Below are 27,256 nucleotides of genomic sequence, written 5' to 3' on the forward strand. Positions count from 1 at the left end.
GCGTGTTTGAGTAATTTGAAAACTGCCCATGTAGGTTGCGGAGGAGACCATTTGTTCTTACCTCCAATCGTGGAGATGTTCCTATTTTGGGTTTTCTTGCTCGCCTGGTTGCAGTTGACAAATCCAGAGGCAGTCATCGCCTCGTGTTGTGTGCAGAGGCATCATGGCAACGAAGGCGATGCTTTCAGAGGTCGTATGCTGTTGGCCATCTTGGAATGCGCCGTTCAGTGTACAGAATCAGCACTGGACTAGAGGATATTTTAAAAATGTGCAAGCTCTTAGCGACTTAGCCATGGGTTGCATTCCAATTTGATAGGTACATCTCCCACGTGGTCCTAGGAGGCCCGAATATGGTGGGGCTGCGGATAGTGTGGAACTGCTCAATATTGCAAGGACAGGCCGATCGCATATGGCATGATCATGGAGCTGTAAATAACGCACTGTAGACCCGTCTGTGAGCCCCTTGGGAGAAGGGGAGGTGGATTACAGCGGAATGTGGATGTGTGTGTGTATGGTGTAGAAAATTGGGTTTACATATTCCTATAATATCACATCTCATGGAGCAGTCCATTGAAAGATGCATTGGAACAGACCTCCTCCTCCATGTGAATGCACACAGGTTGTAGAAGTGTAATCACGTATTCATATTGCATCACCTGTTTCATTCCAGTCCATCGTAAAGTCATAGATGGCTAATTCATACAGGGTCAAAGAGCGAGGTGAAAATAGTGTATGGGATAAATGCGAACCCTTTCTGGAGGTAGTACAATTTAGTTTATTGGTGCCATAATCCCTGAAACTCTATCACTACATTGAGGTCGTGCTGGACACTGTCCAGGCGATAAATCCACCTCTAATCCAATTCCCCTAGGTGTTTTTCACTGTTGGCCCCTCTTTTACTAGGACTGACTGTTTGGAGTATAAACCATCTGAGGTCCCGGTCTGTGTGTCCCATTTGTTTGAAGTAGTCTACTAGTGGTTTGTCAGCCACAGAGTGTCAAATAAATGAACGATGTTCAGAGATCCTCTGTTTGACGGGCCTCTTGGTTTTCCTGATGTATACCAAATTGTATGGGCACAGGATGGCATATATAGCCATTTTGCTATTGCAATTCGTATGCCTTTTCATGTCCCAATGAACATGGCCAATCAAAAGATAGTTTAGTATCAGTGAACTGGCATGCTACGCAATTTCCGCATTTGTGCTGTCCTCTGACAGGTGGTAATCACCATGTTTCCCGCCAAAGTGTTCTTGGTCTTTGTTTCGCGATACGTGTGGACCAGGTGTTCTCTGCGGTTTCTGTTCTTTTTGAAGGCAAAGAACGGTTTGTTTGCCAGAATTCCATTGTTCGTGATGAGGTACCAATGTTTATTGATAGTTTTTTTGATAATGCTGCTTATAGGACTAAACAGGGTCACACACACCAACCTGTTCAGTTGTTCCTTTTCTTTGTTGCCAAGCTTCTCTCGGTGTGTTGGCCGCCCGTTTGCGAGTGTGTTTTACAGCTCTTCTAGGATACCCTCTTTGTAAGAGACGTTGCTGTATTCCTTCGGTGTGTTTTTTTAAGGTGTCCAGGTCTGTACAGTTTCTCCTAATTCACAGGAATTGCCCATAGGGCAGGTTCTCCTTTAAGCCATGGTAGACATGGTACATTGGTAGAGGGGCAGGCAGGTGCGAAGGGGTGGGTGAAGGGAGAAAGCACATACATTCTGTTTTTTATTTTTGTATAAAAAGGCCAGAGATGGGGCAGCATTGTCCTTGGCGGCGGGTTACAATGCGACAGAAAAAAAAAACTACTTTTTTAGCAGTTCAGGAAGTGATGATGTTCTGGATAAAAACATCCAAACCATCTCACAATACATAAAAGAAAATGAATGCACTGTGTAAAGTAAAGGAAGCAATACAATTAAGATATAAGTTATTGGTCCGTTGGAAAATGTCTTCAAAGTGCAGTGTTGATCTCTGCTCACAGCACGACCCACTGCTGCGATGTGGCATTGCCAGACTTTTACAATTCTTTACCCTTCTATTTAGTTATGGCCTAGACCAGTGACTTATTCTTTTTTAAGTCCAGTACACAATGAACCATGCCTGTTTCTGGTAACCAATGACTAAGAAGAATATGTGGTCTTATGATAAGAGAAAAAACACCCCGACATGGAGTATTAACGAAAACCTCCTGCTGCCCTGTGTCAAGTGAATAAACCTTAAATTTAAAAGTTACAGCACTATGGGTCTCATTAAAAGTTGGGCGATGCATCTCAAAGCGGCGGTTAGGCGGCGGGAGCGGAGTTACTGTTGCATTACCGCCACATTACTGCATCGCCCAACTATGAGTGTGGAGGTAAGGTGGAGGAGAAACCTCCAGCAAAATGCTGGACATAATTCTGCCACCTTACCGCCAAAAACCAGCAATTTCTGCGGAATTACTTCCGACGGTAAATCCGCAAAAATCTTAATGGAGCCCTATGGACTCCTTAAATGGGGACAAACACTGCCACGCCACCAATTGTAATCTGTTGGTAATTCGGCCAGACCAAGTGGTGGTAACAGTAAATCCATTTGATGGTATCTCAGTGGATTTACTGCCGAGATGCCACCAAAACTGTAATGCGGTCCTATATAATCTAACATAGTGCAACAATATATAATCTAACATTTTGTGTTCAGCCGACAAGTGTTTCGACCCTAGGTCGTTCTCAAGGCTAATGTTGATATTTTAGAGTCCGGTGCTATCCGACGCGCGGTGCCAGGGATCCAAACAGCGATTTTATTTTGATATTTGGATAATCATCCGGGACACAGATGCTACGACCTGACGCTGCACAGCTTACCCAATCACTCCTACTATAAGGCTGCAATTTGGTTTCTAAAATATCAACATTAGCCTTGAGAACGACCTAGAAACACGTGAACCCGAACACAAAATAAAAGCACGCAGCAAAACTACCAATGGACTTTTTTCATACATTTCAAGGATAATTATTATCAAACAATATTTGTATTCCTTTTAACTATTCGGCTGACCGCGATTTGCATCACACTTTCTAACTCTGATTTTGGGATTGGTGAGGGTTCTATCACCTTGTGATGGCTATGCAGCCGGCCTTAACAATAGATTTAAGGGCTTGAGCGCACCAACCCCACAGTTATACCCTCTCTGATTTGTAATAATAATAATAGCTCCAGGTTTAGTCCAATGCTATTTTGATTTCCTAATCTTGTGATTGTGCAGCAATTCAACTGTAACTTAGCTTTTGTTTTCCAAGATGGTCCAAAAGCAAAATGATTGATAATGATGCTGTGAACTTCTTACATTTAATGTTAAGCTTTCTTATATGGAATAAACATTTACATGTGTGTTTGTTGTGAATAAGTATAGGAAATGGAGTTCTGTTGTTCATGGTTAATAGAAAGATAATACAAGGCAGACTGTTGCGATGGATCAGAGATAGGACGTGGACAACTGGACATGTTTGAGAAAATACTTAAGTATTATTATAGGAAAAGGAAGTCCCTCACTTAGCCCTATCGCTATGGGAGGGAGTCCCTTATGCGAATTTCCTTTCCTTTAATAGTGGTAGGGCCAGCTAGATAGTTTAGGTTTGGACTGAGGACAGAACCAGTTCCTGAATGACATCCTGAGAAGCACTTTTTGGGTTTCATTTATTAAGTAGGGACTCCCTACTTAATAAATGGAACCCAAAAAGTGCTTCTCAGGATGTCATTCATGAACTGGTTTAGCAGATGTATGGTCTCAATTAGTATTGACATCAAAATCTGTTGGGGGATCTTTCTGGATGTATGCTCATACATGTTGGGGCTATGAACACGGTTTTGATTTGATAATTATTCCTTATGTTATAATTACTTGTACAATTTTCACAGAAGATAGAATAGACTATTACATCATGCCCATTTTTAGCATATTCATTTTAAATTGGTGTTAATATAAAATGGATTTTCAACAAATTGACATACATTTACAAACTCTCATCAGAAAAGGGACATTCATGTGCATGGGCCTCATTACAGGTCCGGCAGCTGGGAAGTCAGGTGCTGGTAATTTTGTTAATCCCCATTCCCATAGAGTCCAGCATTGGGAGGCCTACGTGATTTTAAATTGATTGGTGAATTGTTTCCTGTTTCAATTTCCCTTAAAAAAGCATTAGGGTGTGGGTGAAATGTTGGAACATGTATCAGTGAAGAAGACAGATGAATGTTAGATAATTCTCTACAAACGAATCTAAACATCATGAGTTAACTGCACCCGGGCCGGCCTATCTCATATGTTTTAAAATGAAATGTCACCCTGACAGTAATTACAGGTATGCTGTGGCATTCCTCCGTGTTTTTATCACGAAAGAATTGCATAAATATAAAACCAGCAAAGTTCGATTACCAACGCATGCTGGCATCCTAGTACCAATTGATAGGTGAATCGAGATAGCGTGGCACTTCTATTGGCGCCATGTTTATGTGGAGGGCTCTCCCACACATTCCAGGAAAGAGTTTTTTAAAGGGTTGGACTATGCATCAGCAGCGTATCCATTAGCGAACAAGAGGTTGGTGCTGGGGAGAGCCCTGCCAATGCCCCACCCGTTTACTGCTCAAATAACCCTGCTGGGAACATTCTCCAGGTGCATGTCTGAATGCACATAAACAGCTGGGCTTTGTAATTACCCACATCATGATCACTTGCATAATATTTATTTGTACTACTTCAAATCCATTGCAGTCCATTTAATCAGATGCATGTATAAGAAGCACCAATTAGGATCAGTAGCTACCGGTCAATGTGGCATTATCAGATGGAACCTGAGGGGATCCAGAAGCTTCAGGGCAAGTGTGCATTTGAAGCAGTGACTATCATGAGAAGGGCAACACATCCTTGTGAATCGGTCTTACTTGCTCAAGCAGGTAGAGTTGTTGTTTATATCAGGTTTTTACAAAATCCTGCAGACTCCCAAGGAGGAGAAATTTCGTTTTTTGCTGAAGGCACCAACGTACTTTTTTGCACTGACCACTTGCCATCTGAACTGGTATAACCCCCAAAATACGAATGAGAAAATAACAAGGTGGTTTGTTTGGTCGATTTTTTGCAAGATTTTCACACATTTTTACTAAACAATAGATGGGGGTGGGGTAAGGGTATAACTTAAGGTATAGGGAACTTGGGGAGGGTCTGGGGGTCTCCCCCCACATTATTAAAAAAATAAGTGCAAAAAACCAAAAAAAAGTATGGAATTTGACCTGAAAAAACTCGGTCTTTTACACCGCGTTAATATTTTTCTATTTTTTTACGTAGATCACATGGATCCATCTGAACTCATGGTTGCACGCACTGCTCTGCTAACGAACATTGGCATGTTGCATATTTAGGTACATGTGTTCATTGGGAAGGTTGCAACAAGACTGAAGAATTTTGGAGGAGATTCTTGATGAGTCGTCCTATTTCCCTTTCCTCAGCAATAATTAAATGATGCATATGAGTAGATGAACAGTTAAATGCAACTAGCCAGGATTAGTTGATAGCTTATGTCATTGTAATTGTAATTGTAATAGAAACACTTGAATAATGATTGCATGAATTTTGCTTGATTTTGTTTTTATTTTATCTTCTCAATTAGAACAATACATTTTATATTTTTTAATATATAACAGCATGAAAGGTTGATAGTTAACTGTTAAACACTATAATAAATAATTAAATCATTGTTTACAATGAGGAGTGTTGGTCATGGGAGAAGGAAGTGACATCATAGGGATTGGAGAGGGACAGAAAGAGCACATAGGAACGTGAAGTGCGTGACCATAAAGAATCTTGCATCACATATAAGGGCTCAGTGTTTATTTATAATGATATTCTAAATACAATATGGTTAATTTCAGCAATCCTTTGGTGTGGGACAGTGCCCGATTAAACCCTATGAAGCCCTCTAAGCAGTCGAAATGTCAAGGCACCCCCTCGCAAATTATCTCATAATATGTTTTTAATTTTCTGCACCTTTTTATTTTGATCTCTTGTGGTGGGGCCCCTAAAAGTCGAGGGGCCCATAGGCCGGTAACTACTTGGCCTAATGGATAATATGGCACTGGTGTGGGGGACGAACAACAAATGGGTGCCCCACAGTCAATGGTCTCAATAGGGAAAACTCCACGCCTCGTTATGGCTGAGATTTCTAATATTGCTACCAATGACTGTACAAAAGTATAATCGTTTGCTTAATGTGAAACATGGTTAAATCATGGTACTTCGCCATTTCACAGTGGAAACATTGTAGTGCTGCATTTGATATCATACATTTAGCATATTATAAATGATTTGAATTGCTGTAGGACGCCACTTATTTTGTGTTATGTGACCTATTCATTTTAGCATTTTGCCTCCCTCTGTTCTTAAGAACGACAACTCCCTATTCTATTGTAGTCTTCTGGTTCCTTATCTTCCTGTCCATGCGCGTGAACAGCCGGCGGTGGAGGAACCCGCCGGTCTGTGCTGGTCTTTATAAGGAAGTGCTGCCTTCCCCCTGCTTACTTTGATTATTTACTTGCTGCTGCTCGAATCTTTGATTTATATTCTATTCATTATTTTAGATCAGATTCTACTCTGCTAGATTTTAGAATACTGAGTTAATGATTTTAGAATTCACAGCGGAACTGAACTGTTTATTTTAATTTCTGTAGGATGCTGCTTATTTTGTGTTCCGTGACCTATTCATTTTAGCATTTTGCCTTCCTCTGTTCCTAAGAACTACAGTTCCCTATTCTATTGTAGTCTAGGTGTTAGAATACTGAGTTAATGATTTTGTCATTCACTGTTGAACTGAACTTGTTATTTTAGAGGAACTATTTGGTCTGTGCTGGTCCGTGCTGTTCCGTCCTTCCTCTTCCGGTTCACCTGCCCCGTTTCCGCCATGCAAGCATTTGCCACAACTGCCCATGCTGGAAATGTACACTGGCTTTGGACCGTTCCCTTAATGTCACCCCCTATGACTAATCTAATTCTGCTGGTTCTTAGACTTTGCAGCTTATGCCTGCTCCTGTATCTTCTAGTTCTCGTGACTCAAATATTGCTTGTGCTAATCATCAGGGTCAGATTGGCCCATCGGCCACTCGGCCTGTGGGCGTGCTGAAATCCTTTATATGTGGACTAGTCCCTAAGGGCAGGTTTCTGTCCCTGCCTGGGCCGGGTTGTCGTTTAGCGAAAAGGAGAAAAAACAAAAAAGCACCCGCAACGGCATGGAGTAGGGGGGTGGAGCAGCTCATTGCGGACATGAGCGCTCTTCTAGCTCTGCCCCCTATGTCTACACAGCAGAATGAGCAGCGCTGCGGGTACAGCAGCCTGAAGGAGGACTACTCCACGGGCGAGAACTTGTAGATTTTCTACAACGCCCGCACCTCCCTGGGGTCCCCACATGGCAAGGGCCCCCACGTCCGGGAGGTGAGTGAAGTGAGTAAAATTTCTGAAGTTCGAGGAAAACCAGCTCCCTCCCTCCCCTTTTCCCTAGCTCTCTCCTCGTCGGGCCCAAAGGGCTGCAGTCAGCCTGGCTTTGGTGGCCGGGACATCCCCATGGGAGCCAGATGTGTAACCTTAGCAGTCCCCTGGAGGGGCTGGGGAATTAAAAGCTTCCAGGCATAGAGTGAGGGAGGAGGTTTGGGAGCGGCTGGGGGCTAAAGAAGGGAGGTCTCATTTAGCAAAAATCCCGACACCTACAGGTTGGGAGCGGGTCACGGTACCCCTGCCAGGGATAGGTCTCTCACATCATAGAATGCCCATTAATATGGAAAAATAATGGCTCCCTCTCTTTCTCTACTCTCTCTCGGATCGCTTCACTATATGATTAGATTTCAGCGGCATTCATTAATGCTGCCAGCCAAGTTCTGCCGGGTTTGTGCCTATCTCGCAGTCTGTCTCCATTGCGGGCAAGAGACACCGATCTGAAAGCAACCCTGCTTGCTGACAACCAGGGAAAGAGAGACAGGGCCAGGCTATCCCTGGGCCAGGGAGAGTATAGCGCGGTTAGTGAAACACAACACGGAAGAGAGGAGAAACAGGGGGTATGAAGAAGGTTGGGATGGGGAAAAGAACGAGAAAGAGGGAGCGGGGATAAAGAAAGAGTAAATAAATGTGGTGAAGTGGGGCCTACTCGCTAGACAATTCAACTGCGTCACAAAACATGTTTTGAACTGTTCTGTTCCCACCCCCGAAATGCTGGCCAGAAAATTGCATCCACTATGCATATTGTGAGTCCACTGGAAGCTATGCTGCGCAACATGGGGTACATTAGGAGTTTTAGGTACTTCCACTGTGGCTTACCGTATTCGGTAATTATTCTTTCCACATGTGGTATTCTCAGAAGAAAACACCTTTTATGACGTTACCACCACCATTACATTCATTTTGAAGTACAGCATTTTTAGGAGACTGCATGAGGTATTCGAGAATTGCCCCATGTCTGATGGTATACATGTACAAGTATATTTTCTTCCGGTTGAGGGAAGGAAATGCACCCGGTTCAGCAGGGGTACAACCCGCTGCTGATGAGACGAGAAGTACACCCCACTACCTTTGTTGTCTGCGCAGAATAAACACATTCGCAGCCCCTTTGGTACTCCCCATCATCTAATATTGCAGAGGGCAAAATAGGGTTCACCTCCTTATAAGGGAGTTAAAATTATGTCGAAATAATTATGGCTTTAGGAGGCATTTAAAGGTGAACACCATAAAAAAATACTGCATTAGGCAAATATCTCCACACAGTCGGTTTTTGCCATTACCTAATCTAGGTAGCATCTGCAGACTGTCAAATATGTGAAACAAGTTACCCAATGTATTGTACAAAGAGGCTGCCATGTGTGTTGGATCGAACAGACTCCCTTGTCCTGTGTGCAGTAGAGTTACTGTTTTACGTTTAGGCTGTTAGCCGGAAAAATTGCTTTGGAGGACAAATAGAATGGAGATGGCAGGGCCCCGGGGATTACCCTCCCTCTCGTGCCCAGTGTCCACCAGTGTGTGACAGTGTGCCGTGGCCCGAGCAACTCACCCGCCAGTGTCGACTCGCCACGCCAGCAGCCAGCCAGCCCCAGAAAGGCGGACCTGGTACTCTGGCAGGGGGAGGGGCTGGTCTGGGGTCACTTGGGGCCTCATCACGAGTCGGACTGTATTCCTGTTAGGCGATCCTCAGCACATCAGGCCTCCCCACATCAGAACACTGCTCACATTCCCCAAACATCTCCACCCCAGCTTCGAGGCTCAAGGGATTCGGTGAACCCACAGAACCGAAAACACCGTACCTTCTTTGGTGTACGGGCTCGTTTACAACCTTTCCTGCATTGGCAGCTGCCTTGGAGGATGTATCGCAGAAGGGACGGCGTTACGTCATCACGTCGGTCACGTGATACAGTGTGGCGTTCCTCACGTGATCCTGGTGGACGTCACATGGCCCAGAGACGTCACATGACCCAGGGACACGCAGTATAAAGAACTGAGAGGCAGGACGATCATTGCTTCTCAGCTGGCTTCGGACACTGTTTGGCGTTATTACTTGCTCCTTGCTACCTCGACCACGGAACTCTATCTTGGACTCTCTTGGACACCCCTTTGTACCTTTGCCTGGAACTGTTTACCTGTTGCCGGATTTTTGGACTGCACATCGACTTGTCTTTGGATCATCCCTGAGTATCTTGCTGTACTTCTACGCCCAAGTCAAGCCCTATCTTACTGGTGGCCTACCTGGATCCACGCTTACCTGCGGTTCTACCACTCCAGGGACCGCTGTATCTTGTTGAGCCTCGAACCTCCCTACTAGGTTACCTGGGTCTCCCTTACACCAGATAGGTAAGACACTTTAGATTCTTTTGTTTACCTGCCTGTATTGTGATTGCCTGGTGCTTAACCTCATTCCTTCTTGACAGCAGCATCGGTGTTCCAGAGGCTCCGTGGATCTGGGAAGACATCTCTCACCTGTGGCCTCAAGGGTCGCACAGCGGGTTTCTATTTTGTTCCCCTGTGCGTCACTTGGGGACGGAGGTCTCATCGGTCTACACGACACTCAAGTCAGAACAATTCCCGGCTGTAATACCGCAGACTGTAATAGCCCTAGCACTGACCGGTCCGGTGGTATTACCACCGGATCACGGGTTGGGCCTTAACGGTAAATCCCCATTCCTGATTGGGTCCATTGGATCCAATGGGAAATTTTCGGTGCTAATACTGTGGGCTAATACAGCCGGCTGTAATACCGCCGAAAACAGGGATTTTCACCTCCAGAAAAAAGCTGGAGGTAAAGCAGCCGATTTAGCGCCCAACTCGTGATAGGGCCAGCCCTTAAATGCAGCGGTAATTGATCTTTTATTTTGCTATACATTCATCTAGGGCCTTTACTTATCGAAACACTCGATTTTAATGGTGCTGATGTTTTTTCTTTTCATTTGAATGATAAATCAGGAATAACTTTGGTTCAGAAACTGCATGTGTTTCTTTGGAAAGCAGGGAAATGGCTCCCAAAATACCTTGAGTTTTCAGACCTTAGAGAGATTAAACAAACAAATGGCAAGGGAAAAATTATAAGCATGCGCAGTAACTTTCGGGGGACAACATTTTTTGGATGACCTACTAAAGTGCGGGTGAATTTAAGAGACAGAGAGAAAGAGAGAGGGAGAAAGAAAGAAAGCAAGAGAGAGAGAGAGAGGGGGAGAGAGACCAGTTCCTGCTTTCAGTTACGCGAAGGTCATTTGTGCTGTTGTATTAGTGATAAATGACCAATTTTAGAATAGAATAAGCATCCATTTCGGACTATGGGGGTCATTACGAGTACGGCGGTAAGGGGTTAACGGTGCCGGTAAGGATGCCGGTGCTGTTAACCCCTTACCGCCGCATTACGAGGTTCTCTCGCGGAACCCTCTCAGAACGTCTGGTCAGACCAGACGTCCTTTGCGGGTCCCCCAAAGGGACCAGGGAGCTAATAACTGGCCTGTTATTAACGGTCCCGTTATTAGCTCCCTCCCCATTCCCATTGAGCCCGATGGGGGCTCGAATGGGAATGGGGATGGGTATTTTGAATGGGGACTTACCGGGTCCTCCAAGGTTGGAATGGCCTGGTAAGTACCCATTCAAAGAACCTGGACACAAGTTTGGAGGCAGCCATGGCACTAATAGCACCATGGCTACCTCCAAACTCGTAATGACTCCCAATGTATTTTGCTTTTCGCAAGTAGTAATAGCATGTTTTTTTTAATGCCGTTGTCCCTGTTACGATCATCACAAGACATTCCATCTCAGTGTCTTTGGTCACTTGACAAAATTCTTGTGCCTAAAAGCTTCTGTACTGTGTAGAAATATTTGACCATAGCACATCAAGTGGCCATTGACATCATTGTGCCACATTAATCCTTTGTTGTAATGTGTCTCTTTCCCATCTCCCTGGCATGCTGTTCAGGATGTTTGTTTGCATGCATGAGGTAACGACTGCTCAGAGTATGGGATGTCTTGTGAGTGCGCTGCTTTCCCTATTTTGCCAACCTCTGAAGCCTGAAAATAGATGCACGCAGACTTGACATGCGGGCAACTTTGCACCAGACCTGCAGATGAACTTAACTGGTCTGCTGTTAAATCTCAGTTATCAGTTTTATTGTATCCACTGCAGAATAATTGCTCATTTTACTATAGCAATATGATAGCTCAGTGGGTTGAGCGCTCACTGCTGCGATGTGTGTGTGATCAGCCGGTTGCAGGTTCGAATCCCAGCAAGGCCATCTCAGCCTTTCATCCTTCTGAGATGGATAAATGAGTACCACCACAGTTTGGGTGATATTGTATGCATATGTGTTCTATAAAAAAGAGCTTAAGCGTAAGTGCTATATAATAACATATTATCATTTGTCCTTGGACATCTGCTTGTATTCACAGTAATTTGACAACATGGATCTATACACACATATATTATTGATACATATGGTGATCCATTCTTGTATGAAATGTACTTCACATTAGTGAAATCATAACCATATTTTTTGTAGTGTACTTAGGAACAATGCTATTGGATGCCACTTCCTGTTTTGTCAAGGGGTAAAAGGTCATGTTTCGTCTCTTCCCAGGACGTCATTTTGGGGTGGGGTCAAATGATATCACTCCCAGTGATGTCATCAGAGGTCAAGGGTCGTGAGGCAAGGGTTGGCCACTTTTTTGAGGCAAGGGGTGGGCCACTTTTTTTGGGTGTACAGACCTATTTGTTGTCCCAGTCCAACCCTGCTAATCATGCAGTGAATAATCCTCCCACTTTCTCCCGCTTTAAAATAAAGTGGGGCTCTGGAGTACTCGATCTCTTGTGAGACATGCTGACGAGAATTCTGACCTATTACTTACAAAGCATTTCGCTATTTTATGCCTCACTGAAACTTGGCTCTCTGATATGACTAACCATGTTGCTACTACAGCCCTTCCCAACAGCTATCAAATCTTCAGGACTGATCGCAAATCTGGTCGGGGCGGTGGCACTACAGTCATTATTAGAGATTCCTTGACATCACATATTTGCAATTCCTCATCCATTGATGATTGTCAATACACTTTATTAAAATAAATTGCTATTGATTCCAACACCTCTATTTGTGTTCTTACCATATATCGTCCACCTTTATATATGCCCCTGTTTGAAGAACAGCTGTTGATGCTCTTTGGTGATTTCATTAAATCCTCCGCCTATGTAGTCATCCCTGGTGACTTCAATTATTGGGCATATAATGCGCAGGACTCTGAAGCAATCAGTGTGATGCTTTCATTGGAGGCCTATGACCTGCATCAACTAATAAAGACCCCCACTCACAGAGAAGGACATGTTTTGGACTGGGTGCTGTCCCATCGTTTATCTTTGAATAATCTTGAAGTCCTTACATGTCCTGGGTCTGATCATTGCCTCATTTCCTTTTTAATGGATCTTTCGGCCAAAGTCACTAGGCTGAATTCTAATCCTTGCGTAGAACACACGATCAGGAATATTCATAAGATTACCACTATTGTCTTCAAGGAGCTTGCCCAATACATGTTACTAAACCTGCCACCTTCAGATTGTACTACTACTTTAGTAGAGCAATATAAAGCAATTATATCTTCTATTACTGATAACCTCTCCCCCTCTTCTGTTACATTTGTCAAAAACATGGTTCTGTGATGAAATTTTAGGACTCGGATCACTGAAAAGGAAAAAGGAGCAGGCATGGCGGAAGAATTTCTCTGAGGACAATATTGCTTCTTATTGTAAAGCTGCCTCTGACTGTAAAACTGCCATCTTGGCTGCTAAACATGAGTTCTACGATGACCGGATTAGTAATGCTGAGTCCTCTCAAAAATACCTTTTTGTTATTCTTAAGGAGTTTGAGGGCAAGGTCAACTCTTACCCAACTATCACTGAAAGTAACCAGTGGCGTCTTGACATCCAACAGGGCTTCAATGCTAAACTTAATCAGTATTTTAATAAAATTGTTTCACTACAAGCTAAACTAACTAATTCTCATAGCACCTCAACTGATGAGGTCTCTGGCGATCATTCTTCTGATACCTTAATTCCTACCTTTTACTTTAAAGAGATATCTGAAGCTGAACTGTCTGACATTGCCCAGCACCTTAAGCCACCTCCCGGCCCTGATGACATTTGCCCTCCTGTTAAGATTAAGGACGTTTTTAGCTGTCTGACCTCTCTTGTTACCGGACTGATTAACTCTTCCTTTACTAGCTCTACTGTTCCTGCTTCTCTTAATTTTTTTTTTTATGTCCCCTGTTTTGTTGAAAAAGGCTACGCTTGATCCTGCCTCTGTGGATAACTATCGCCCCATTACTAATGTCACTTTCCTCTTGAAAATTTCAGACAAGGTTTGCAAGGTTGCATATACACAATTACAGCAGCATATCAAAAGCAACTATCTTTGGGTCCCTTACAGTCTAGCTTTCATGCTCTTCATGGTACTAAGACAGCTTTGGCTGATTTAAAAGCCAATCTGTGTCACATTGCTGATTCAGGACAGATTGCACTTTTGATGCTCCTGGTTCTCTCTGCGGCTTTCGACCTTGTCGATCATTCACTGCTGTGTAGAGATTAGGAGCCATTGCGAATTGCCCAAACAATGCCATGTGCTGGCTGTCTTCATTTTTAGGTCCCAGATCTGCCTGTGTTGCTTCTAAGGGGCTTTATATCTCCTATTGAATTGCTAAAATGTGGTGTACCGCAGGGAGCATGCCTCTCTCCTAACCTTTTTAAATTATATACTTGACCTCTTTTTGACCTTCTCGGTAGCATCGACGTAAATTATACTTACTACGCTGATGATACCCAGGTGGTGATTAAACTGACTAGCAATTACGATTTGGACCTCCTAAAAATCACTTCTGTTTATGCTGCTATCGAAGATTGGATGATTAAGAACTCCCTTGATCTCAATGGCAATAAAACTGAGATAATGCTTGTTGGTACTCCCCAACGCCTTGCCAAGCTGGAACTCAGATACACTGCTTTCAATATCTCTGGAGTTATTATCAAGACCCTTGACATATGTCTTGACTCTAACTTAAATATGAAAAAACTTGTCAGCCAGCTGAAGGCCTCGTGTGCCTTATTAGGTAAATTAAACCATTTATGTCCAATTCTAACACTGCGGCCCTTGCTGTTATTCTGGTAATTCCAAACTTGACTACGGCAATATCCTTTTGGCTGGCACTACTCAGTCTAACCTGGCCTCCTTACAGGTTGCGCAAAATAATGCTGTTTGAGCTGTATGTGACATCTTGAGAAGGAACCACGTTACTGAAGCTTGTAGCTCTCTACACTGGCTTCCTGTTAAGCACCACATTACTCAAAAGGTGCTATCCCTCACCTACAAATGCGCAATCCTATTTGAAAGCTAGGATTAAACTTCCTCACCCGTCTCGCTCACTTGGGTCCAGAAACTTAAACAAACTTGAGCAGCCACTATACAAGTTTACTCATTCTGGAGGCACTAGTTTCGATTATGTTGCTCCACGCCTTTGGAATTCTCTCCCTGTCTCTCTACGTCTCGGCTCAGACTTTCCTCCTTTTAAGAAATCTCTCAAAATATTTCTTTTCAACTCCAATGATTAGATCTTCTTAGTCTTTGGCGTCTGTTTTCCGTGGCTTCTCTAGTCTCTGTTTTCTTTATTACTTGCTGTGCACTTAGGCCTCCGGGCGAGTTGCGCCTTATAAGAGTTCATTAACATTCACATCAAAGAATGCATACTTAGCCCGTACACTGTCTCGGCAGTCCACATCCACACGGCCACTGTTCAGCAGCAGCTGCAGAAGCGCCAAGTTTCCTTTTCTTGCTGCCCAAAATGCAGCATTAGCCAGTGGAGTTTCTTTCTGAAAGAAGACAAAAGGACGATTAATAGAATGTAATCCACACAGATTCCTCCTGGATCCAAGCAGGAAAGAAGGAAGACTCTAAAGGGCAGCATAAGCAGGCAACGCAATCCAGTCTGCCCATTTTCCGGGAACACACACATGCCACGTTCTGCTGTGCCTGCCTGAAAGCCTCTCAGCCAAGTAATGCCCATCTTTGTGCAAGCCGACTGTGGCGCATCCAACGGGCAACCCTCCAGGTGTCCTGGCCTCCAACTCCCGTCAGCTCCAGACAGCCAAGTCAATTGTCAGTGCTCATGGGAGTTATAGGCCAAGGCACCTGAAGGGTGATAGGTTGGCTACCTATATCTGACAGAGAATATGTTTTTTGGCCATTGATGCCCAGCATTCATCCTGCTGGTATAAGTAGTCAACAACACAAACTTAACATGTTCTAAGCATACGTTTTCTCCCTTCCCATTGAAATTCCATTCTGCCATCTTATTCTCACTGGGGTAAGAAGAAAGCAAAAACTACCACAACTCTTTGCTACAGATATACATTCTGCGATCTACCACTTACCGGGACCGACTCTGCTTAACTTCTTAAATTAGAGAGGGCAGGGTACATTCTACTGAGAGGGTATATAGACAAGAAACAATGCCTTCTTACTATAAAGAGGTTTCCTATTTAAGTTATCAGCATTCCTGACAATGCTTAGCTTTGCGCATATAACACCTTAATCACCTAAAGCCAACGCTTATGCAGGGTCTCTTTTCTGCCATGTGATGTCTATTGAACTTTGCCCACTGGTGCAAACAACACCACCAAGCATTGGCAAAGCGCTGGCCAGTTTTTTTGTAGGCATGGCATGCACATTTCCAGGCAATGCCATAATGGTACTATCTGGTCACAGTATGGCAACAACTGGCCCATGGTGCTAGTACCTGGGAATATTATGGCAGTGACTGGAAAATAACTATCTTATGTCAGTACAAGGGCCAAAACTGTTGCCTTTGGCAATGCTTGTTTTGAACAAGAATTACATGCAAGGGACAGATGCAAGGACAGCCATATCCCATATAAATGAAGTCGTTGAATGCATACGTGGTTAACACAATTGTATTACATCAGGACCAGCGTAACATGATGCATTGCTGCAGTGATGCAGCTACCTTCAAGACGGCTGCTCTTAAAGGACAGAACTAGACTTGAAGAGATCCCAGGGGGATGTGTTTTGGGTAGGGAGGGGCAGGTAGGGGATGGGCATGGCCGTACGGGCTAGCATGGCCATGGGCAGACAATGCGCGGGTGGGTAAACAACCAAACAACATCCACAGGTTATGTTTCCCTCCTCACATCTCACTCTCTAACCTCACTTCCCTTGACAATCGTTTTGCTTATAGGCAGTGCTTTCAGCACCACAGAGTCCAAACTAAAAAAGGCATAATAAGGGGGGCTTTTATCCAACAGTTTACAATTCAACTCTCTAATTAGCTTCTGAGATGAGAAGGCATGTGAACATTCAGGCCACTACCAGGTAAAACTACAACGCGTGTTGCACTTTGGATTTTTAAAGATCTGCAGTGATAAGAGGAAAATAAACAAAAGCAGTTTTTAATTTCCAATTTCTAGTAGTCCAAAGTGTGATTGGATACTGTCATCAGACTACATCTCATGTCTTTAATCCACATGCCCGCCCCTAGGTGTCAGCTCTCCCCTTAATCCCTACTATTAGATAAAGCAATAAACACAACAACACCATCCAATCACATGCAGTGTTAATTCTAACTTCTGACCATAGCTAATCAACACCTGCTGAGCTTCTGGGATGAGCTTCTGGGATCACACGACACACTTAGGCTGTAGTGCCGTGTGCATATACGGCTTCTAACACCGCTTTGCTTCCTAGACCACTTCCACTACCATCTGTTCAGGAAAAGGCTAAAACACACCTCTTCAACTAATCCGAGATATGCTCTGCTCACTATCATTTCTTGTCTGTGATCAGCACCTAGACGCCCGGGGCTTTGCGCGCTTCTATAAATGGAAAAATAAATAAATACAGAATAAAGATTTTGCCAACCACAGGTAAACATCGCAATGCCTCTCAGTCTTCAATTCCTTGGGCCTAGCTGGCTAAGTCAAGAAGGCAAATGCCTTGGCTTGGCATTATAAAGAGAGATCCCAGTTTTAGCCAACCTACAGCACAAGGAATTATCCACATCATGTGAAAGGATGGCCCTCGAAATGACATGAGAGCTCTCATTTTTTCCCGCTTATGGTATCATGTATGTTCCCCGATCCACCCAGTGCTCATGGACAAGTCTACTTAACTCAAAAGATCAGAGTTGACATGGTACACTTAGCGTATAGAGACGTGCATTTGGCACTTAAACTACATGGCACTTACGGCCTCATCATTAATGCCACATTTAAGGACTGGCCCTATCACGAGTTGGGCGCTAAATGGAATGTTTTACCTCCGGCCTTTCTCCCGAGGTGAAAATCCTCTGTTTTCGGCTGTATTACCGCCAGCTGTATTAGCCCGCATAATTAGCGCTGAAAATGCCCCATTGAAACCAATGGACCCATTGGGGCATGGGGATTTACCGTTATCTTCCAACCTGTGATCCGATCCGGCGGTAATACCGCTGGACCTGTCGGTGCTATTGCTATTACAGTCGGGCGGTATTACAGCCAGGATACAGCCCAACTCGTGATGAGGCCCTCAGTGTACAAAGCTATGCATTTGGCACTCACATGTATGGTGCTCTGACAGCCAAGGTATGGAGAAATGAAGGGCATATTCTACTTGATGCCGCAAACAAGTCTTTATTCTATAGAGACTGTGCTTTACTGTTTACCCCCAGACTGCATCGAATGGACTCATGCAGTGTAGATGTCGGTATGTGTGATGTGTTTTATTTCACTTTATAATACCTGCTGGCTCTGCTTGCTAATTAAAGAAAGAAAACTAAGGAATAGCACACACTCTACTCACATGTGGTCTTCCTTACCAATACTGACCGATGATAAGCCAGACTAGTATCTGAACTCAGAGAGGGTGCGGTGCAATCAGGCTATAGGGCTAACACAAGAGCTACTGCTCTTTCTCTCACTTTGGCACGTGCCTGTGTATGGATGTGCTCTTAATGAAGAACACCTTACAGACACCAGGTAGGGAAGTGAATTCCTTTACTTCAGTCCCAGTTGACAAGCTAATAACAAGCACGTAAGTTACAAGGTAAGTATAAAAGGAAGGTAAGGGAAACATCCACCGGCTCCCACTCTGACAGGCTTTCAGCTTCAACTGACATCCATGGAACCTTCAGGGGAACTCACACATCAACATTCTCCACATCAGCATTCCATCAGGCATTCCATCTAGCTATGCATTCACTCAGCACCAGGCAAGGGAGACACAAGACACAACACATCTCACCCCTCAACACATACCAACGGAAAAGGGGACGGAACAGAGCACACAGGAAAAACCATCTGAGAAAGCGACCAGAAATCTGACAACACTCCCAGTCCCACTCAGACAGAAAGCAAAAGCTCCCACAACCACTCACTCCAATCCAGAGAACAAGGAGCAAAACTCCCTCAAACCTAATACCCTCAACTCCTGCATATGAACAGGGCAACCCATCCACACACTAATGACAGTCTTGTTGCGGGCCCGCAACGAGACACTCTAACCAAGGAAACCAGACCAACGCCACAAGTCCATAAAGTCTCAAACCACAACCATCTCACATCCTACCACCAGAAACTGCGGTGCACTGAGAGAACAGTACACCCTGGAAAAACGACACCGCCAAAAGCGCTAACGTAAACCACACACGCCAGAACACAGGGCAACAGGTGCCCACCCAGACACACTATTGGAAAAAGGGGACCACCTGCACAAGGGTACAGGGTGTCCAACTGCAGGTCTTCAAAAGTAGAGGGATGTACACCCCCCAGGTACCCATCCAACACTCTACGGGTGTCCAACACCCACCACTACAACAAAACAATAGGCATGGGTCCAAGACTACCAAAGTGCCAGGTGTCCAACATCCCGGGCTGCCTGTGGCCAGGTCAGGCACTCCAGCGGGCCGTTCACCACACAACAGTCAGGTCGAGCCTTCTGGCGGACACATCACTGCTAAACACACACTCAACAGGGTGGGGCCGCCACAAACTCACCAGGTGGTTTTGTAGGGCAGAAGCTGAATTTTACATAATGAGACACACCGCATATTGCCTCACCACACAAACATAGGTCAATGAGCCCAATGAGACATGGTAAACGAGAGGTCCCTGCTCTTACCGAGTCCATTGCCCTGAGCTACAAGTCCATCATATTTGGAGGTCCTGCGTACGCAAAATATATGAAAACACACACATTTATCTGACATTCTACATCGCTGTCCATTGGATCATCATTGTTTACGAAATAGAGGCCACATCATTTTCTCTTCACTGCTCACCCATAACGGAGTCACTTAACACAACTGAAACTCAAATCCTAAATTCCCCACAGCAAAACTCACACCTAACCATAGCTCACCACCATTAAACATGTTAATTCAATCCAACACAAATGACATGGAAAATGTCTAACTTGTATACACCAGTATCTCAAAATCAGTTCACAGGCCTCACGTGACCAAGATAGCAACTACTGATGGCTACGCTAAGATGATTGCACGAGTAAGACAACTGTCTCAAAGCGCCTCTACAGATGCTGGAAAAACCTGCTGGTATGGACAGCAGAGCGTCCCACATGTGGTCTGAAAGCAGTTCCTCCCTTCCAACATCACACAAAAGGAAAGCACCAGGGGCACTGCGCTCTAAGCAGCGCGACTTAAAGGTGTGTGATGCCTGTTGCCCAACAATGCTGGTGCCACCCCCAGCTCCTCGCAACAGTACCTGATGTTCCTGTGGGCCTTAGACACCGCAGGCATTGGAACCGCGGCGTTAAACTACAATCCATGTTTCTTTTCTCTCTCGGGCCATAACAGCCGCCAATTTCCAGGTGCCTGGCTGTCCCAGCCGCCTCACCGAGTCTCTCCCAGGTTTTTAAAGCCGCCACAGGTGCTGCGCCAACACAGACCAGCCCAAACTGCTCCCACATTGCCCATTGCAGCTACGATCTTGCCCCCAAAGCAACCCCTTGTTACACTGCCACTGCTGCTCCAAAATTTTAGCCAGGGGGTCAGCTCACCTTAAATGGTGCGGGGGCCGGTGAATGGTTCCTCAGGTGGTCTCATGCTCCCTTTCCTTCTTCCAGGTGCTGTTCCCCTTGGACAGCTACTGCAGGTTCCTGGCTCTTCCCTCCAGGCCAGCTCGCCGCCATTGTAAGTAAGGGTGTGCTCTTAATGAAGAAGACCTCAGAGACACCAGGTAGGGAAGTGAACTCCTTTACTTCAGTTTCAGTTGACAAGGTAATAGCAAGCAGGTAAGTTACAAGGTACTTATAAAGGAAGGTAAGGGAAACATCCACTGGCTCCCACTCTCACAGGCTCTCAGCTTCAACTGACATCCATGGAACATTCAGGGGAATTCACACATCAACATTCTCCACATCAACATTCCATCAGGCATTCCATCTAGCTATGCATTCACTCAGCAGCAGGCAAGGGAGACTCAAGACACAACAGCCTGCCCAACCATGTCAAGAGGCTGGTAGGTGGAAATCAGGGAAGGCGCAGGCAAACCATTGTCTTGAATTACATTGCAGACGGAGGGGGAAGTTGTGACTTATGAAGGGTTCATTTCACTGCACCAACATGTTCCTATGTATGGTATAACTTAATGACTGCTGGACATAATTGTCCAGTCTCTGGCCAATTGACAGCAATGCCAAAGCCCACACTGAGGCTTATAAGAGGTTCCAATACTTTCTTTATTAATCCCTCCATGTCCTACACAGCTAGTTATATGGAGAGCTAGTTGCGGGGTGGGCAGCTCACTAGTTAGGTGCTCTCCTCCGACATGAGAGCAGCCTACACTTCACAAGTTCGAGTCCTGTGGCAGGGCCGACAATGCTGTTCCTCCTTCCGAGGTTGATAAATCAAGTACTATTAAAAAATCGAGTAATAATACACCTGCTACTGCAACTCTTCGAACCTATGGAATGCGGCAAGAAGTGCTATTTAAGAACACAAATTATTAATAATTTCTGCCACTGCAGTGTCTCCCCACCCCTAACTTCCTGGCCTGCCTATCTCCTCAGAAGATGTATGCCTAGTGTCCCCAGTCAGCCTAGTTTCTGGTGTGGGAACGCTCTTGTTTTTTCAGATCCTAGCCAGGTTTATCCCTTGTCAACGCCTTGCCACACATTTATTCTCTCAGTCTCTACGGGTGGTTTTCAATCGACCAGTACTTCAGCTATTCTGAAAGTTGCCCTTGCGACACTCCCGCTTCCCATTGTTAATCTTCTTTAAGCCCCCGCCCTTAATGTCTTTGAGAAGCTTTTTCAAATGTAAGACATTTTGTGCATCATTGCCGTTCCATTGATATTTGGCAGCGTCAGCGCCACGCTTTGAAATTTGGTGTTGGGTTTTATAGTTTAATGTTTTGGTACCAATAATTGGTCTCCTTCCTCGATAGTCGATGAATGCATTCTGCGTTGTCGGTCTCGGTAGATTTCCATTTTCTTTAATGATGCACAACCGTGTTCTGTATTAATCGGCGGCCCCCAGGCATTCGGGCGCCGCACATAAACACACAACCACATAGATGTAGGATCGGGCTTTTATTATTTTCCAATGCCCCTCTCTCACCCCTGATGGTCACATGACCATGATGATTCCCCGTGGCCTCACATCACGTGTCCACATGACAGTCCCTGACACGATATCACATCTCCCCCCCAAAATAACAAGGTCCTACCCCATTTCTTCAATCCATCTTCGGGGTCTTTTTATGGTCCGGCAAGGTCGCCCCTCAGCTTGCGGACATTCTTCGCTCTGCTCAACACTTCCCTCTGTTGCCGATTCCACTTCACCACCAGTGAACGCGGACTCCTCTATCGCTTCACTCTGACAGTCACTCTTCTCCACCTTTTCACGAGGTTCCTCCTTCACTCTATGGAAGAAAGAGGCATTCCATGTTATTCGTTCCTCTGCCCGTGCTGAGGTGGTCATGGATCCATTCTTGTCCCTTATCACCAACGGTCGTGGGTCAAACGGTGGCATGTCCTTGTGCGTAACTGTTTATTTTATGATGACACTCTCTCCCAGTTGAAAGTCAGAGGCATGGGCCCTGCTGCAGAGGTCAGCGTACTCTCTCATGTTCGACTTTGCCGCTTCATCTCTTTCTCTGATTTCTTGGTCATGTACACTCGCAGCCCGATGGACTGCGTCATGGGGAAGCCTTGTGCGGACTGGGTGGCCGAACATCAGTTCAGTGGGGCATGAGCTGGTAGAGTGTTTGTTAAAGTGATGTTTGCGTGTTGTTGGCCACCCTCACTGCCCTCTTGACATTGGCCATGAAGCGTTCAACTTTGCCATTTCCTTGGGGCCATAGTGGGGTGACCTTCTTGTGGTGAAAACCCATGTAATGGGCAAAGTCTTTGAAGTGGGAGCTGGTGAAAGGGGGTCCATTGTCAGAGTTCACCACTTTCAGTATGCTGTAAGATAAGAACATCCTGTCCAGTGCTGGAATCACGGCGGTGGCTGTGATAGACTGCAGGATTTCCACATCAAGGAACTGGGAGTGCTCATTCAGGGCTATTAGGATGTTTTCGCCCGCCCGGAGCGACCCAAAGAAGTCGATGGCTATCTCCTCTCAGACCTGATTAGGTAGCTGCATTGTCTGCTGAGGCTCAGGAACCAGATGCGGTTGTATGCTGTGGCCTAAGTGGTACAATTTGAGCGTGTTCCCGATCATGCTGTCCATGCCGGAGAAGCATACTTTCTTTCTTAGCTGTCTTTTGGTCGACACAATCCCGCGGTGGCCCTGATGTGCTATGCTGATCGCCCGCTGCTGTAACGGTGCTGGTGTTACTATCCTGTCACCCTTCAGTATTAGATTTGACGGAGTGAGAGATAGTTAATCTTTCAGCCTCATAAGCGTCTTCCATAGCCTACCGTTGACGGCTGGATTGGACATTGCCACGTGTTCCGCTGCCCTCCATCTCCCATCTCAAATGCAGGGCACTGCTAACTCAAGAGTTGGGTCCTCAGCCGTGTTCTGGTGTAGTTCATTCAGAGAAATTGACGGTGGTATTGCATGGTGTACTACCTAATTGACATATCCATCCACTCGATCAATGGTTGGTCAGGTGCATGCCAGAGGATGCCAGGACAGGAAGTCTGCAAGGTTAGCTTCTTTTCCCAGTTTGTGGACAATATTTAATTGGTAAGCTCGTAAGCGAAGGCCCAATCGGGCGATGCAGGGTGGCATTTGAGCAGTAGGCTTGCCGTATATGGTAACAAGGGCTTGGTGATCTGTGACAGCAGTGAACGTTTGCCATATAGGAATACTTGGAAGTGCTTGCACGTCCAGATGATAATAAGGCTCTCTATCTTTGCTTGTCAGGCTCTTGCTGGAATATGACACAGTTTTCCTTGGGGCATGGTTGCCGCCTGAGTGTTGAGCCAAGATGGCGCTGAGACCGACTGGAATTGTGTCCAGTGTTACTTCTGTGTGCAGGTTGGGGGTCAAAGTATAACATGCACACTGATGCCGCTATCTCCTTCCTAATCCTGTCAAAGTCTTCTTGATGGGTGTGTGTCCATGTAAACTTGTGGTCTTTCTTTGTTAGGGTTCGTAGTGGGGCGCTGGTGGATGCAAAGTCCGGGAGGTAGCGTGAGCAGCAGATTGCCAGCCTAGGAATGAGCAAACTTGGGCCACGTTAGAAGGGCTTGGGGATTTGGTCAAGGACTTGATTTTGTCTGGTCTGACTCTAGGCCCTTGTCCGAAAAGATGCGTCTGAAGGATGTGAGCATTCATTTGTTGAATGCACATTTTTCTTTGTTGAGGGTATGGTTTGCCTTGTTGAGCACCTTGCAAACCTTTAGTAGGGTGGTGTCATGGGATTCCTGTGACTGTCCCAACATGAGAATGTCGTCACTGTAGCTGATGCAGTGTGGTATATGACATATTACTCTTCGAATTTCTTCTTGAAAGATTTTGGATGCTGATGATATGGCAAAGTGTAACCTTTTGTAACGCAACAGACCGAAGTGGGTGGTGAATGTGGTGATGTATCCGGATTCCTCAATCAACGCCACCTGGTGGTATCCTTTATTAAGGTTGAGTCTGGAGAACACTCTGTCCCCGTTCAATAGGTGCATCATGTCTGTGATCTGTGATGCGTGGTGACTGGTGGCGTTCACTCCACATAGCCTGGTTGGGGACACGCATGTCAATGCAGAGCCGTATCTGTCCCTCTGGGCTCTTTTTTGGAATGAGCACAACCGGCGAGACCCATGGGGTAGAGCCAATGGCTGGTTCAATGACATCGGCATCCTGGAGTGACTGTAGGTCCCTTTCTATTGGTGCCAGATGTCAAATGGTATTCCTCAAAAATGTTGTGCTGTCTGCTTCATGTATGTGTCAATATGAAGCTGCATTTGCCGACCCTTCAGTTTCCCAATCCTTTGAAGAAAGCTGGTAACACTGCTTCGACTTTGGCTGCTAGCGAGATGTCTTTGCTAGCCATAAGGTTGTAGAGAATGTGGAAGAGTCCCATTTGGATTGCGGACCGTAAGCTGAGGATGCCTCAGCATCGATAACGTGGATGGTGATGCGGTCTTGTTTCCCTTTGGCTGTGCAGGTTCCTGTGAATGCTCCTGTACAAGGCAGCGGCTGTTTGGCTCCATAGACATAGATGTCGACTTGTGCCTTCTTGGGATGGGGGGCTGTGCTAGCTTTCAACATTCTTCTTCTGGCATCACATTGATGGATGCGCCCGAATCTATTAGGTAGTCAAATAACTTTCCATGTACTCTGAGATGTAGTGTTGGGCTGTGGACTGCCACATTGGGATTACCTAAGGCGTAGAGGTACACTCTCCTTCTCCATTGTGAGCTTGATGGTGATTCCGATTAGCTCGTGGAGGGGAGGCAGTAGTGCGCAGGTGGTGTACATGCCTTATCCCTTTTTGTCGCGTCTCAGGTGACGGTAAGTGCCGTGTTCTGGTGCCCCGTTATTCTATGCCGTGGTACTTTCTGTCAGTTTGCTTGTGTCTGTCATCCCTTGCTGGACGGAGAGGGGACTTGTATCTCAGTGTCCTGTGTTCCAAGGTTCCTGGTCGGGGTGTTCTTGGTGTGGACACATGGACATTAAGTGATCTTCTCAACACAGAGCATTCCTGCCCTATGGCCAGGCATGTGCCGTCATGTGGGAACTCATACCGACACCTGAAGCAGTGACGTCTGTCGTCCTTTGTCACGACTGCCTGGGTTGCTACCTTGTGTAGGATTTCCTCCTTGATGGTGACCGGCGGTCCGATGTGTAGGTTAGTCATGGTCCATACTTGGAGCTCTAGGGCCGTGGACGTCCTAGCCAGTAGTAGATTTTCAGCCAGTTTGTGTGGTTTTTGCAGAAACGTCTTCTTGAGGGTTACGGATTCGCATCCTGCGATGACGTGCGACTTAATGGCTTCCTCGTTGGAGTACAAATGAAAGTTGCAGTGTTTGACTTTTGCTCTCAGCTGTGTCACAAATTTGTCCATGGCCACGCTGGGCAGCTACCTGGTGGTGTGGAACACGTGACGCTCATAGTCAACGTTTTTGTGAATGACAAAATATTCGTTCAGGATGCGTTTCAAGTCTAGGTAGGTGTTCTCGACGTCTTCCAGTAATTCGAATATAAGATATCTCTGACTTCAGGGCCAAACTCTTTGATCTATCTGGACCACCTGGGGCCCAGTTTCGTGGTGTCCGCCGTGTTGAACGGGAAGAGTGTGGGTACTGGGAAGGAGTCCCTCACCTGCTGTGCCAGTGGCACAGGAGATGGATCCGGATCCCTCATCTTATCGGCTCACTTCCTTGATATTGGGCTGGTCCAATATGTAGCTGTGGACCTGGCAGTGAGTGTGACTCCTCTTACTGGTCCTGCCTGGGTAGAGTATAGTGGGCTCTCTGTGCTCCTTGTATATCCCATTGTGCAGCAGCTGCGTAGCCTCAGCCGCTGGCAGCACTGTGGTGTGACAGGTGGGGAGCTGTGTCTTTTCTGAAGTAGCACCCATAGTTATGATTGTGGCCCTCTTGTATATCACTGTCCGTGTTACCAGTTATGCTATGAAGCCTTTTTTTATTTTTTTTGTTGTTTTTGTGACTCAGCACCAACCTTAAGAGCTGCAGGGCCAGCTTCCTTGCGCTGGCATGGAACCCTCACAAAGCGCTCCTTGCGATCTTGAACCTGGTCCCGCCGATCCCATGGGACAGTGCCACGGCGCGCTCCTGCTGCGAGCATGGCAGAGCTTTGTTAGAGCTGCTTGGGGCCCGGGAATGCCATGCAGTGAAGGTGGGGATCTGCAATAGCAGCACCGTCCACACTAGCACTAGTGAAGAGGTGGGTCTGGGTTACCTCACAAAGCTGGTCCGGCGGTCACCACCCCCGTGAGCACTGCACTCTCCTGAGCGCTTTGCTAGATTGGCAAACTCGAGAAACTCTTTGTCGCCAATGTTCTATATAGATGGGCAGCCCCCATGCATGCCGGCGCCTCACATAAACACACAACACAGGTATAGGATCTGGCTTGTACCACCATTTATTTTCCAACACTCCTCCCTCGCCACTGATGGTCACATGACCATGATGATTCCCTGCGCCGTCACATCACGTGCCCACATGACCGTCTCTGACAAGTCACAAACCGTGTGGCTTTGATGCCTTCTGATATGGTTGCGGGGCTGTTGTCATCCCTTGTAGCCTCGTGTGTGGCCACCATCCTAGC

General features: G+C 45.8%; 1 protein-coding gene across 2 annotated transcripts in view; it reads right to left on the bottom strand.

Moving 5' to 3' along the window:
* Positions 1–27,256, bottom strand: part of ANKRD29 (ankyrin repeat domain 29) — a 574,113-nt gene that overhangs the window by 346,757 nt on the left and 200,100 nt on the right. For both annotated transcript variants that reach the window (XM_069620907.1, XM_069620908.1), the window contains exon 2: positions 15,262–15,372. In XM_069620907.1, coding sequence (XP_069477008.1) covers positions 15,262–15,372 — 111 coding nt within the window. The remainder of the gene's footprint in view (positions 1–15,261; positions 15,373–27,256) is intronic.

This window comes from Ambystoma mexicanum, chromosome 5q, assembly GCF_040938575.1.
Source record: "Ambystoma mexicanum isolate Mex_15411 chromosome 5q, UKY_AmexF1_1, whole genome shotgun sequence".
Lineage (NCBI taxonomy): Eukaryota > Metazoa > Chordata > Amphibia > Caudata > Ambystomatidae > Ambystoma > Ambystoma mexicanum.